Source organism: Tauraco erythrolophus, chromosome W, assembly GCF_009769465.1.
Source record: "Tauraco erythrolophus isolate bTauEry1 chromosome W, bTauEry1.pri, whole genome shotgun sequence".
Classification (NCBI taxonomy): Eukaryota; Metazoa; Chordata; class Aves; order Musophagiformes; family Musophagidae; genus Tauraco; species Tauraco erythrolophus.
In genome coordinates, this window is record NC_141497.1 from 13,467,690 (window position 1) to 13,482,983 (window position 15,294).

Below are 15,294 nucleotides of genomic sequence, written 5' to 3' on the forward strand. Positions count from 1 at the left end.
GGAACAAACAAACATAAGAGACCACAATATAATTGTAGATGTGATCAACGGGCTACAAGCCAATATCTCACTAGCCCTGAGTTGTGTTCAGGCCCAACTATGAATGCAATCAGATACTATAGTATCGCCTCTATTCTAAGAGAAGGAGAAGAAGGGATATTTCCCACTGAAATCCGAAAGGTAGTCTGGGATGGTGCCACAAGTAAAAAAAAGAGAGCTTCAATCCTGGTGGAATATGGTAAATTTTACTTGTAACCCCACCACGCACACAGTTACAGTCTTTGTACTAACCATTTGTAATGTTCTAAAAACTGTGATCCATCCCATTATAGCTTTAGAACCCTGCTTTATCCTTTCGAACATAGAACATGGGCCCAAAGGGTAAGAGACAGATGACAAGCTCTAAAATCCTGCATTGTGTGAGAACAAGGATTTCTAAGTGAAAGTAATACCCTAAGAGCACAAGATATCTGTCTTGATACTGATCAAAAGGTGTGTCATTTTGAAATTCGCCCTGATGTTGGCTCAAAGACAATCATAATATATGCAGGGAAAGGTTGTGCATGTCTACGAACAAAATGTAGTTCCATATTTGTAGGAGAAACGGAAGTAGGCACTAAAAATCATTCAAACTTCTGCATCTGTAATTTCACTCGAATCACGGGATGCGACTTCCACTATTCTGCTCCCGTCACATCCCATCATATTCTAAAATCAGACTATACATTGATCTACGAGTTAATACCCACACCTATAGGAACAAATCTAACTTTGATAAAGAAATTGCTACAGCATCCTGGTTTAAAGCAAATACTGGGCAAATTAGAAAGACCGGACAGAAAACTCTGGTTGACAGTTCATTATGATGCAAACAAGATAAAGAAAATTGTAAAAAGAGAGTAGAGAAGGATGGAGAACATAAATGGTGGGAAGCACTTTTGGATGGTCAGGATTTTTCAATCATCTAATACATCCTGTTATAATACTGTTAATAGCTACAGCTGCCTTGATGCTGTTACTAACACTGCTGTACATATGGATTTGGTGTGTGTTTCGAAGGGTATCTTCAATGCACAAAGCGTTATATCAATCAGGAAACTTAGGCAAGTAAAAGAATTTACTTGATTTAATAGAAAAGGGGGGACTGATACGGGGATAGGTATAGGAGTAGGCATAAGACTACATAAGACTATATTAGCTATTATTTCTATGGATAGGGATAAGAATAGGCATAAGACTCTGGGAAATACATAGCTCTGTGAAATAGCTCTGTGAATTGCTAGAAGTTATCAAATACTAATCCCTGCTTTGAAACACTAACTACCCGAAAAGAAGGCCGGTAAGAGAGACAAAATAAATGATGGCAAGGTTGTAACTCATGACCCATAGGGAGAAAAACAGACAAAGAGGAGAGATATGGACTAACGAGAACTAACATTTGTCTTCAAGCAATAACAAGTAGGAGACAACCAGGTGTCCACTCAAGGCCAGGGAAACGGTTTGGCTCTACAGGCCCAGCCAAAACAAGAGTTTTAGAGTTTCAGGGAAGAAGTGAAAACACACAGCGAGGAAGACCTACGGCCTTCATCCCAAAGACCCCTGCCCACGACCACCAGGAGGCGTGTCAAGGAGGAGCCTGAGGCGGATCCTGAGGCGGGGGCTATGGAAATGATCTCCTGGGAGAGACTGCCCTTTTGGGGGAGGGGGTGATGAGTATGTCTGTATAAATACAAGAAAAACTGCTACGGCGGGTGTGCACGTTTGTGGTGGAGCGATCCCCCGTGCACCCAGCGCTGCAATAAACATACCTACTTTACAACTTTCCAAGTTGTGGAGTCTGTTTCCGCACATCAGGTAGGTGTGGATCTCAGTGACCAAAGTCACTCCAAGTCTTATCCAAGACCAAGGTCACACTCTGGCTGCTGCAAAATGCCTCAACTCACAAATGTATCCCAAATCTGTATATTTCTGTGTCGTGGGTTATGTTGAACCGCCCCACACACAGCCGGTCACTCCCCCTCCCCCACCCCCAGGAATGAGGGAGAGAATTAAAGGATAAACGTGAAACCCGTGGGTTGAGATAAGAGTGATTTAATACAGATGATTTAATACAATGTAGGTGCTCACCACCCCTCGTATGCGAAGCCCGTCTCGTCCCGAAAACTGCAAATCCCGGACGAACGCGAGGCCCCGAAATAGAGAGGGGCAGAGAGGGAGAGAAAGAGAGAGAGAGAAAGAAAAAAAACAGCAGAGCAACAGCGCAGCAAGCGCAAAAGAGCAAAAGTGCAAAAAGAGCAAAAGCGCAAAAGCCCTTCTTCCCGGCTGACCCTCACTTTTATACTGGGCATGACGCTGCATGATATGGAATACTAATTGGCCAGTTTGGCCCTCAGTCTTAAGTTCCACACAAATGACAAGGGGAATCGTGTCCCCCTTGTCCCAGCTATGCTCCCCCCTTATCCTGCTGTCGGGGAAGTTTCCCGGCTGCTACATGAGAAGCACCTGTGCCTCATCAAGACAGGTGCTGAGTCACGTTGATTGGCTGGAGATCACGTGACCCATGGAGGCTTAAAGGTGGGGCACTCCCAAGAGGGAGTGGGGCATTTCCCTCCTGGAGTTTGGAGAGGTAGGAGCCCTCGGGAGAGTGTGAATTGGAGCTCTCTGTTGGATTAAGGTAGCAGTGAGTTTAGAAGAGCCTTCTGATTGTAGAATACCTTGTGGTCGCAACAGTCGGTTGGTTGCGACCCATCGGAAGAAGACACAGGCAGTCCGCGACATCCTGCCGTGTTTCTGTACTCCGCACACTGAAAAGTCCTTGGAGTTTCACTTCCAACCACAAACATCAGCTTGCTATCAACATTCTTCTCAGAGTGAGCCTCTGAGTGAAACCAAAACAGGGAGCTCTTCTGGCTGTTAAAAAAAACTCTGTCCCAGCTAAAACTGGGACAGTATCCACCCCTTATTCCATACCATGCATGTCATGCTCAAACCTTACATATATACTATTCCCTTAGCCATGGGTCATCCCTCCAAAATGTGTCTTCATCTGTTACAGCAGTCTCTCAGGGCAGGAAAGATGACGTGGAATTCGCTCAGTCGGTAGAACGGATGACATGTAGTCTTTGTTGCGTGTGGCGCCTGGAGCTCGTAGTTGGTGTATCCGGCCGCTGTCTGCAGGTTGAAGATGTTGATCTTGAAGAAGTTGCTGGTTGTTTGGAATCAGTTCTGATTCTGACGAAGTTCATTCTTCATTAACCTGGATGATTCTTAATATAATGACATTAGTACAATGTGACAACCATAGTGATGATGGTATGCAGGGACAGGGTTATTCAGCAATTAATATCACACAATTCAATTCATTTTATCATCTATTTTCACCCAACATCAAATCCCCTTGAGGTACACATCGGACTTCCCTGTCCTTCTGCATCACCCACCAAGTACACCCAGGTCCCTGAGCAAAAGCAATCCCACGAATGGGTTTACCTTTACCCGAGGCAGGAATAACCCAAACTGTCTTCCCGAGTATATTCCTCATGTGCACTACAGGGACTTTGTCTCCTTCTACAGTACGTAGAAGTTCTGATTGCGCAGGACCAGCTCGATTGGCAGATCCTCTAGTGTTAACTAACCAGGTGGCTTTTGCTAAATGCGTATCCCAATGTTTGAAGGTTCCACCACCCATTGCTTTCAGTGTGGTTTTTAGCAATCCATTATATCGTTCAATCTTCCCAGAAGCTGGTGCATGATAAGGGATGTGATATACCCACTCGATGCCATGCTCTTTGGCCCAGGTGTCTATAAGATTGTTACGGAAATGAGTCCCGTTGTCCGACTCAATTCTTTCTGGGGTGCCATGCCGCCACAAGACTTGCTTTTCAAGGCCCAAGATCGTGTTCCGGGCGGTGGCATGGGGCACAGCATAGGTTTCCAGCCATCCAGTGGTCGCTTCCACCATTGTAAGCACATAACGCTTGCCACTGCGAGTTTGTGGAAGTGTGACATAGTCAATTTGCCAGGCCTCTCCATATTGATATTTCGACCAACGCCCTCCATACCAAAGAGGTTTCAACCGCTTGGCTTGCTTGATTGCAGCACACGTTTCACATTCATGGATCACCTCTGCAATGGTGTCCATAGTTAGGTCCACCCCTCGATCATGAGCCCATTTGTATGTGGCGTCCCTTCCTTGATGGCCTGAGGCATCATGGGCCCAACGAGCTAGAAATTTTTCACCTTTATGTTGCCAGTCCAGATCCACTTGAGCCACTTTAATCTTGGCGGCCTGATCCACCTGTTGATTGTTTTCATGTTCTTCTGTGGCCCGACTCTTGGGTACATGGGCATCTACATGTCGTACTTTCACAATCAGCTTCTCTACTCGAGCAGCAATGTCTTTCCACAACGGGGCAGCCCAGATGGGTTTACCTCTGCGTTGCCAGCTGCTCTGCTTCCATTGCCGTAGCCATCCCCACAGGGCATTTGCTACCATCCAAGAGTCGGTATAGAGATAGAGCATTGGCCACTTTTCTCGTTCAGCGATGTCTAAAGCCAGTTGGATGGCTTTCACCTCTGCGAACTGGCTTGATTCGCCTTCTCCTTCGGTAGCTTCTGCGACCTGTCGAGTAGGACTCCATACAGCAGCTTTCCATTTTCGATGTTTTCCTACAAGGCGACAGGACCCGTCGGTAAACAGAGCGTATTTCTTCTCATTGTCTGATAGTTCATTATAAGGTGGAGCCTCCTCAGCACGTGTCACCTCCTCCTCCTCTGGTGACATTCCAAAGTCTTTACCTTCAGCCCAGTTACTGATCACTTCCAAAATTCCTGGGCGATTGAGGTTTCCTATCCGAGCTCTTTGTGTGATCAGCGCGATCCACTTGCTCCATGTGGCATCAGTTGCGTGGTGTGTAGACGGGACGCTCCCTTTGAACATCCAGCCGAGCACTGGCAATCGGGGTGCCAGGAGCAACTGTGCTTCTGTACCAATCACTTCAGAAGCAGCTCGGACTCCTTCATATGCTGCCAATATCTCTTTTTCAGTTGGAGTATAGTTGGTTTCGGATCCTTTGTATCCTCGACTCCAAAACCCAAGAGGTCGACCTCGTGTCTCCCCTGGCGCTTTTTGCCAGAGACTCCAGGTGGGACCATTCTCCCCGGCTGCGGTGTAGAGCACGTTTTTGACATCTTGTCCTGTCCGGACTGGTCCCAGGGCTACCGCATGGACTATTTCTTGTTTAATTTGTTCAAAGGCTTGTTTTTGCTCTGGGCCCCATTCAAAATTATTCCTCTTTCGGGTTATTTGGTAGAGGGGTTTTACAATCTGGCTGTAGTCAGGAATATGCATTCGCCAGAAACCCACAATGCCTAAGAAAGCTTGTGCTTCCTTTTTGTTGGTTGGTGGGGACATAGCTGTTATTTTATTAATCACGTCCATCGGAATCTGACGACGCCCATCTTGCCATTTTATTCCCAAAAACTGAATCTCCTGGGCAGGTCCCTTGACTTTACTCTGTTTTATGGCAAAGCCTGCTTTCAGAAGGATTTGGATTATCTTTTCACCTTTCTCAAAAACTTCTTCTGCTGTGTTGCCCCATACAATGATGTCATCAATGTATTGCAGATGTTCTGGGGCATCACCCTGTTCCAGTGTGGTCTGGATCAGTCCATGGCAAATAGTGGGGCTGTGTTTCCACCCCTGGGGCAGTCGATTCCAGGTATACTGGATGCCCCTCCAAGTGAAAGCAAACTGTGGCCTGCATTCCGGTGCCAAAGGAATTGAGAAAAACGCATTAGCGATATCAATTGTAGCGTACCACCTGGCTGCCTTTGACTCCAGTTCATACTGAAGTTCCAGCATATCTGGCACGGCAGCACTCAATGGTGGTGTAACTTCATTCAAGCCACGATAGTCTACCGTCAGCCTCCACTCGCCATTGGACTTACGCACAGGCCATATAGGGCTGTTAAAAGGGGAGCAGGTCTTGGTGATGACTCCTTGACTCTCCAGTTGACGAATCAACTTATGGATAGGAATTAGAGAGTCTCGGTTGGTACGATATTGCCGTCGGTGCACTGTTGTAGTAGCAATTGGCACCTGTTGTTCTTCGACCCTCAGTAACCCCACAGCAGAAGGGTCCGTTGAGAGACCAGGCAAAGTAGACAGCTGCCTGCCTTCTTCTGTCTCTACTGCAGCTATGCCAAAAGCCCACCGATACCCTTTTGGGTCTTTGAAATACCCTCTCTTAAGATAATCTATGCCAAGGATGCACGGGGCTTCTGGGCCAGTTACAATAGGGTGTTTTTGCCACTGCTGTCCAGTTAGGCTCACTTCAGCCTCTAACACAGTCAGTTGTTGAGACCCCCCTGTCACTCCAGAAATAGAGATGGATTCTGCCCCTCTGAAGTTCGATGGTATCAAAGTGCATTGGGCACCAGTATCCACTAAAGCCTTATACTTTCTAGGGTATGATGTGCCAGGCCACCGAATCCACACAGTCCAGTACACTCGATTATCCCTCTCCTCCACCTGGCTGGAGGCAGGGCCCCTCTAATGCCTGTTATCATATTCATCAGAGGAATCAGCAGGATTGGAGTCAGGATGGCTAGGAGGATCAGCCCTCCCATTTTGACTAGTGGACTGCTCACTGTAGACTGGGGCAACAGCTGTCCTGGAGGAATTGGAGAAAGTTCTATTCCTGTTGGTTCTTCCTCCCAACTGGCGTACCCTGGCCTCTAAAGCGGAGGTGGGTTTTCCATCCCACCTTCTCATGTCTTCTCCATGATCACGGAGGTAGAACCATAGCTCACCCCGTGATCTGTACCGTCTCTCTTGTCTCTCTCGAGGAGGGTAACGCCTGGTTCTGACAGCTGAAATTCTAGAACGTTCGGGTGGTGGGAAATCTACTTTTTCTCTTAATTCTCGGACCTCTTCAGACAGCTTTTCCACAGCCGCAACACAGGTTCGTATAGAAGTGTCATCATCATATCGTCGGAGGTAGGTGACCAGATTACCTACGGATAGTGGTGCTTCATCGTCCCCGAAGTCCATTATTGCCAATGAGGTGGAATATGCGGCTGGCGCACTCCGTATAATCTTCTGCCACATTGGTCGTGTGCACCGGACGTCATCTGGATCTTCGAGTCTTGGTCCGCTTCTCGAGTCAAGATAAATCAACTCTCGCACAGCCAGTTCTCTCAGATACTGAATAGCTTTTTCTATGTTGGTCCACCTGCTTACATTACATGGCACCTCGTCCTTGTAGGGGTACCTTTCCTTTATGGCTGCCAGGAGTCGTCTCCAGAGGCTGCGGACTTGTGTCTGCCTTCCAATTGCTTTATCAATGCCTCCATCCATGGCAAGGGCTCCCAGCTGCCTAGCTTCACTACCATCTAACTCCAGACTATTGGCTCCCATGTCCCAGCATCTGAGCAACCAAGAGACAATGGGCTCACCTTTAAGGCGGCCATAATCTTTTCGAATATCTCGCAGCTCGCTCATTTTTAGAGACCTGGTGGTTATCCTCTCATCTATGATGTCACTCCTCCTCCATTGAGATTTCCTCTGGGGCGAAACAGAACGCTCCCGCTTCATTTCTCGTGATGGCCCTGGTCGCTCTTCATCATCATCATCATCCTCTCCTCTGCGTTCTGACTTTCGCAGACATTTCCTTGGTTTCTCTTCCTCCAATCGTTGTGATGGCCCCGGTTGTTCTTCTTTGTCTGGTTGCTTTGATGGTCCTGGTTGCTCTTCCTCATTTGGTTGTTGTGATGGCCCTGATTCCTCTTCTTCGTCGTCTAACTTTTGTATACATTTTCTTTTCCTTACGGGGGCAACTGATAACGTTGTAGTCTGAGTAGCTATAGTGCTTGTCATGGGAGTTGAGATGGCAAGCACAATAACCCGAGAAATAAATTGATATACACCCCTAAATGGCCGATTGATTTTGAATATATAGATAATTAAACATATATTCAGGAGACCTTGCAGGACAATCAAACCGGTTAAATTATTCCAATGATGTTCGGCATTATCAAAATCAACGTAAGCTTTTGTGAATGAAAAGTCACCGGTATAATTGGCGATGATATCCGCCAGGTGACGCTCAAAATTAATAAACGAGTTCCACATCACCATCCCCCTCTGCACCGCCGAATACAAAGACTGAGCCGGACCCAGCACCGATGATCTTATCAGAGTTACACCGTACAGTATAGCAAAACCCTTAATTACCGATAACATACTTTTCATGCCGGTCCAACACCCAGAGCCAGAAAACCGCATAAACATTCCGCCTAACATCATATAGGGTAGATAAGACAATAAATAATGAATGTCCGGTAACATGTACGCAAGCATAACAAACAGCATTCCGGCCAGCCACATCCTTATCTCAACCCCTTCGTGCCCCACGTTGGGCGCCAATTAAGACTGTTTTGGGTTAGGCTGAACCCTCACACAGAGCCAGTCACTCCCCCTCCCCCACCCCCAGGAATGAGGGAGAGAATTAAAGGATAAACGTGAAACCCGTGGGTTGAGATAAGAGTGATTTAATACAGATGATTTAATACAATGTAGGTGCTCACCACCCCTCGTATGCGAAGCCCGTCTCGTCCCGAAAACTGCAAATCCCGGACGAACGCGAGGCCCCGAAATAGAGAGGGGCAGAGAGGGAGAGAAAGAGAGAGAGAGAAAGAAAAAAAAACAGCAGAGCAACAGCGCAGCAAGCGCAAAAGAGCAAAAGTGCAAAAAGAGCAAAAGCGCAAAAGCCCTTCTTCCCGGCTGACCCTCGCTTTTATACTGGGCATGACGCTGCATGATATGGAATACTAATTGGCCAGTTTGGCCCTCAGTCTTAAGTTCCACACAAATGACAAGGGGAATCGTGTCCCCCTTGTCCCAGCTATGCTCCCCCCTTATCCTGCCGTGTTTCTGTACTCCGCACACTGAAAAGTCCTTGGAGTTTCACTTCCAACCACAAACATCAGCTTGCTATCAACATTCTTCTCAGAGTGAGCCTCTGAGTGAAACCAAAACAGGGAGCTCTTCTGGCTGTTAAAAAAAACTCTGTCCCAGCTAAAACTGGGACATTCTGTTTCATAATTTCCATTTTCAGGCCATCAGGCTCCTCCTGGCTACTCCCCACCTCTGTGGGCAACCATGGCAGGTCAGAGATTTGCTCCTTGCTGAGTAATGCAGGAGGGAAAAGACATATGGGGACACGGTTGGGCTTCACTTAAGTAGGTATAATACTACTTCCCTATCTCAGAAGGATAAAGTAATTAATTATTCCTTATAAAGCCCTTAAAGACACATGGGTTGAAGTTGAGATATCAACGCGCATTGAATCCATTTTGCTGGAATGACACTCGGAGTGACATCGTCAAGTTTCTTGGGGGCACACCAACGCGCTTCCCTCTTCATCTTCTCTTTTCACCAAGTGATCTGCACGTGACGGAGACATCGATTTCTTTGGAAAACTGGTCTGAATTCTGAAGGGCTGTGAAAAGAAGCAAGCTGAGCCCGCAGCAGGGAACAGCTTTCAAAGCTCAAGATGGACAATTTCCATCCTCCTCATGAGAATAAAGGTGTTTCTTTTCTTCTCTCCTTCCAAGCTGCTTTAAGAGGATCTTGAAGAGCCAAAATAATAACTCACAAAGTCTCCGCATGTGGTATGAAAAGATTAGACATGGCTTAAGCAGGCAGGGACTTAAATCTCGACTGACAATACCGTAGTGAAATTATATACCATAAAGGCAGAGAAAAAGGGGTTGTAATTTACTAAAGGAGTAAGGAGGGGGAGCAGGTCTTAATCTGAGGACAAAAAGCTTCATCTAAATCCAGCCCGTAAATTCTGGATGATTATTTCAAAAAGCAAGAACTTGTTCTGTTGATCTTTTAAACTGATTACCGAGCAAATGTATGCACTTTTTAGAAACCAGCGTTGTCAGACACGAATTTCAGATGTCTTTTTTTCATCATTTTTTTTCTCCTTTAAGAATGCCGGGTTGCGTAATACTTCTGATATTTTCCAATAATGGAGAAATTCAATTTCAGGGCAGCCATGTAATTTCTTCTACAAGAGCTACAACACATTTTCTAAAAGATAGTCATATAGAGGCCAACTGCCTCCCAGGAGTAGAGAGACTTGTTTTGAAATGAGAAGGTAATTTGGTCTTCTGGAAAGTGATATTCTCCTCCGCGCTCAAACTTGATGCTTTAGCGAAACCTTTGCGTTATTAAATAGCAAAGATAATCCAAACGTCTATGCTTCGCATTAAAAAAAAAGTCAGTGACACCGTGTCATGGCAGTTTCAGACAGTGACAGCAGGGGGTAGCGATGCCTTTGCAAGGGAGAAGGCATGTTTCCTGATTGAAATGGTATTTTACTTCTGTAAATGTACATATATATAGTATGTATATAAAGTATAAACATCCCTCCATCCAGAGGGACCTTGGCAGGCTGGAGAGATGGGCCGCTGCAAACCTCATGAAGTTCAACAAGGCCAAGTGCAAGGTCCTGCACGTGGGTTGGGGCAATCCCAAGCACAAGTACAGGCTGGGTGGAGAATGGATTGAGAGAAGCCCTGAGGAGGAGGACTTGGGGATGTTGGCTGAGGAGAAGCTCACCATGAGCCGGCAATGCACGCTGGCAGCCCAGAAAGCCAACCGTGTCCTGGGCTGCATCCAAAGCAGCATGGGCAGCAAGTCGAGGGAGGGGATTCTGCCCCTCTGCTCTGCTCTCCTGAGAGCCCACCTGGAATACTGCGTTCAGCTGTGAGGCCCCCAACAGAAGAAGGACATGGAGCTGTTGGAGTGGGTCCAGAGGAGGCCACGAAGATGATCCAAGGGCTGGAGCACCTCTGCTATGGAGACAGGCTGAGAGAGTTGGGGTTGTTGAGCCTGGAGAAGAGAAGGCTCCAGGGAGACCTTCTAGCAGCCTTCAAGAGGGCCTACAAGAAAGCTGGAGAGGGACTTTTGACAAGGGTGTGTAGTGACAGGTCAAGGGGCAATGGCTTTAATTTGAAAGACGGTAGATTTAGACAGGATCTAAGGAAGAAATTTTTTCCCTCTGAGGGTGGTGAAACATTGGCACAGGTTGCCCAGAGAAGTTGTGGCTGCCCCATCCCTGGAAGTGTTCAAGGCCAGGTTGGATGAAGCTTTGAGCAACCTGGTGTAGTGGCAGGTGTCCTTGCCCATGGCAGGGGGGTTGGAACTAGATGATCTTGAAGGTCCCTTCCCACACAAACCCTTCTGTGATTCCATATACAGAAATACATACATTCATGCCTGTGTGTCTACGCAGAGAGAAAGTATTAATAGATAAATGATGCTGACAGTTACTTACCTAACATACCACTTTTAAAAGGCTCGGATTCATAAACTGACTTTCCAGAATTATTTCCCCCCAAAAAAAGAGCTGGGATGCAACCTTCCTTACGTTTGCACGTGGCAGTTGTGTAACTGCAAAGAAGTGGCGGAGTGATCTTGGCGCAGGAATGAAAGACGTATCTAAAGCGCAAGACCATCCGAAAGTCCAGAATGCAACATTATCTTGGGTGCTATTTCACTAATATCGCTGCTCTCAGGGGTTTGGGAAGTGACAACAGGCTGTGAAATTCATGTTTCAGGATGAACAAAGCTACAGGCACCAAATCACAGAATAATTTAAGTTGAAAGGTTCCTTTTCCCCTTATTCACAACATCTCTTGCCTGGTCAGGGGACATCACGCACGCTCTCGTTGGCACCTAGTAGACACCTTTCCTGGGGCTCAGCTTAGCTGTAAAAGGAACAATCCAGCACCCATCAGCACTGAGACTCAGCGCCCATCTCTGCACTAAGAACTAGATACCGATCTCATTTTTATAGCCAATTCTTCCAAATAATTAATTTGGCAGTGGAAAGGCTCAAAGAATGTTTTGATCTTCACTTTGCCACATCCCTTGGACCTTCCAAGCGAGAAAAAAACACAGCAGGACAAGCTCAACGAGAAGAAATGTCTCTTCTCTTGCATAAAAATACTTCCAGTCCAAAGAGATGCACAGAAAAAAGTGTCTACTGATTTCCTCGTAAGAAACCAACTCCTTATGTCCCGTAGCAGAACTTTTGATATCATTTACGCCACCACGTAATAGCAAACGGGATGTGTGATCATCAAAGCCATGACACAACTGCAACACGTCACTGTTGAGCGGCCTAGACGATCCATGCAAGAAATATTACAAATCCAGGACAGGTTTTATTTACTGGGTCGTATTTTTTAAGAGAATCTATACAAAAACCTTAAACCAACGCACGCCAAGAACTGTAGAGCTGCGGTTCAACACTACAGCCACTCGCGCCAAGACCCGACCCCGTTCTTGCGCACACTCACGTTCCGGTTGCGTGGCGACCTTGATGGGCTGCGAGCTCTCTCCCGGTCCCCACTCGTTATATGCCACCACTTGGAAGGTGTAAATCTCCTCCGGTTTCAGGTTGCCCACAGTCAGTTGAAGAGTCCCAGGTTGAGACGTGTTGACCGCTCGTTCCCTAAAAAAAAACAAAAAAGGTTTTAAAATGCATTCAGATCTTAAAACATTATTTATTTACGCAGTTGGTAGCCTGCAAGTTAGGATTAATTATCAAACTTCAGTTTGAGGTTGTCTGTAGGGTTGTGGGGTTTTTTTATTTCTCCTTTAAAAAGCCTAATTCAAGTAACGGAGCCCAGTGGGAATGTTTTAAGTGCTCCAAAAAAGACCTCTATTTTAACATTTCATAAAATATATAGTGTATTGGCTCTTTGCTTTTCTTAATATAACAAAAAAAAGGAAAATGGATGGAAATAAATGGATATTGAACAGAAGAACACGTCTGTTGTATGGGAAGTGAGATGCATATTGGACCTCATCCAACTTGACCAGAACTTCACTATTGCTGAGCTACGGAAAAAAAATGTCATTGATGCTCCTCCACCAATTGCCCCCAGTAGTAAGTCATAGAATCATAGAATGGTTAAGGTTGGAAGGGACCTCAAAGATCATCTAGTTCCAACTCCCCTGCCATGGGCGGGGACACCCTCCACTACACCAGCAGGTTGCTCAAAGCCTCATCCAACCTGGCCTTGAACACTCCCAGGGATGGGGCAGCCACAACTTCTCTGGGCAACCTGGTCCAGTGCTTCACCACCCTCATTGTAAAAAATTTCTTCCTTATATCTAATTGAAAAAGTCCTGGGATAACTGTCCGGCAGTGGTCTCCAGAGTGAAAGTACAGCCCAGACATTGGAAGATGGAAACCCCTGGCCATGGAGATGTGCAGGACATCATCTTCCCATTGGAGCAAGAGCCATATTCCTGGCACCAGAAGCACCCAGAGCTAAAGGGGTTCCTGCACCCTGGTCCTGGTTTCTCTACCTTGGGTTTAGCAAAGCTCTGCTTACTCGTGCTTTTGTGCTTCTCGGTGAGAAAGATCAAGACCCGGAGTCATTAACGTGGGATTATCCAGGAAAAATGCAATCCCTAAACAGTAAAGCAGGGGTTAAATTGGATGAAATCACAGTCATTTCATGGACAATCTGGAACCAGAAGTAGGTAAAATTGCTTTTCTAAATGATTTATTATGGGTGGCGTGAGTCACTCCTCTCCTTGGCTAGAAGCCCCTCTGAGAAAGCTAACAAAAACAAAAAGGTAGATTACATGCTGCAGAGAAAAAAAAAATCATTTAAGACCGAAATAACTAATTGGCAATTTTTTTGTAGCGTTGCGACGGTGCTCTGGGCTGCGATTGGCAGAGCAGCGATTCAGAGAATGGAGATTATTGTTCTTTCGGGGAATGTTTCCTCCAAATGAAACCTCTCAGATGGTCCATGTTGTTGAGTGTCAGGCTCCACTGGCGCTCCAGTCCTCCGAGGATCAACGGAACAAAGTTTGGGTGAACGTTCCCTGGGGAAAACAGTGGGATTGTCCCTTAACAGAGATGATGGCAGTTTAATGTCTCTATTTGGCACAAAGGTTGCACTTGATAAGATGAAAGCAGAGCTGTGGGCCCCAGTGAGGATGTTAGCAGGCAGAGCCTTCGCTCTTTCTGACTGTGCAAGCTGAGCTTGGCCAACTTAGAATCACAAAATGGTTTGGGTTGAAAGGGATCTTCAAGATCATCTAGTTCCAACTCTCCTGCCATGGGCAGGGACACCTGGACTAGATCAGGTTGCTCAAAGCCCCATCCAACCTGGCCTTGAACACTTCCAGGGATGGGGCAGCCACAGCTTTGCTGGGAAACCTGGTCTAGTGCCTCACCACCCTCAATGTCAAGAAGTTCTTCCTAATATCTAATCTGAATCTCCTCTCTTTCAGTTTAAAGCCATTGCCCCTTGTCCTGTCACTACACGCCCTTGCCCAAAGCCCCTCTCCAGCTTTCTTGTAGCCCCTTTAAGTACCGGAAGGCTGCTAGAAGGTCTCCCCGGAACCTTCTCCAGGCTCAACAACCCCAACTCTCTCAGCCTGGCTTCAGAGGAGAGGAGCTCCAGCCCTCTCTTCATCTTTGTGGCTCTCCTCTGGACTCAATCACAACCTGGCAGTGATAATGGACATTTAGAGGAATAAGTAAACCAGGACAGAAATAAGTGGTTATTCTCCTGGCATAGAGCTCTTGCTCACAGTTTTTTTCTGAATTACATCATCCAGGTGATGACAGACACCCAAACAAGTCCATTTCCCTCAAACTGTCAAATCTCCTGACTCCTCCACTGATTTTGGTTTCTGTGATATCCCACAGAAACAAAATTATGAGTCGAGATAAGAAATTAAACAGGCCGTTTAAACGGGCCGCCTGCCAACGTCACGCTGGTCAATAATGTCTTCTGTGACGCCTTAAATCCTCCAGCCAGCAAAGAGAAGAAACTCCTTATGAACCTCAACATCCTACACTTGTCTTTGTCAAATAGACATCTAAAACATGTCAGATGGATGTAACACCTGCAGTTGTCCTTCTCCCTTGAGGTCCAGTGACCCACTCCGTGGACACACCCTCAGGCCGAAGTTAGGTGAGACAAGCCTCAACCCATGTCCAAAAGTCCATTGTTTGCTCCCGCTCAACAGCAAAGGGTTAACACACTACAGATCCTACAGCAATCCAGGAATAATCTAAAAAGCACCAAATATCCCCGAATCAGGCACCTTCACATTAGGAATTTTCTTTTTCAAACCCAGCCCTGGACATAAATTAACGGTCTAAAAATAAAAGACCTTGACTAAAGTCATCCACTTTCTTGTAAAATGGAAACTCTGACATGTAATTTCCAGTGACTGTGGAT

At 46.4% G+C, this 15,294-nt stretch overlaps 1 protein-coding gene across 1 annotated transcript in view; it reads right to left on the reverse strand.

Moving 5' to 3' along the window:
* The window catches only part of LOC147526224 (netrin receptor DCC-like), a 572,075-nt gene that overhangs the window by 186,426 nt on the left and 370,355 nt on the right, over nt 1-15,294 (reverse strand). Inside the window, 1 exon segment of the mRNA XM_086630103.1 lies at nt 12,379-12,533. Coding sequence (XP_086486229.1) covers nt 12,379-12,533 — 155 coding nt within the window.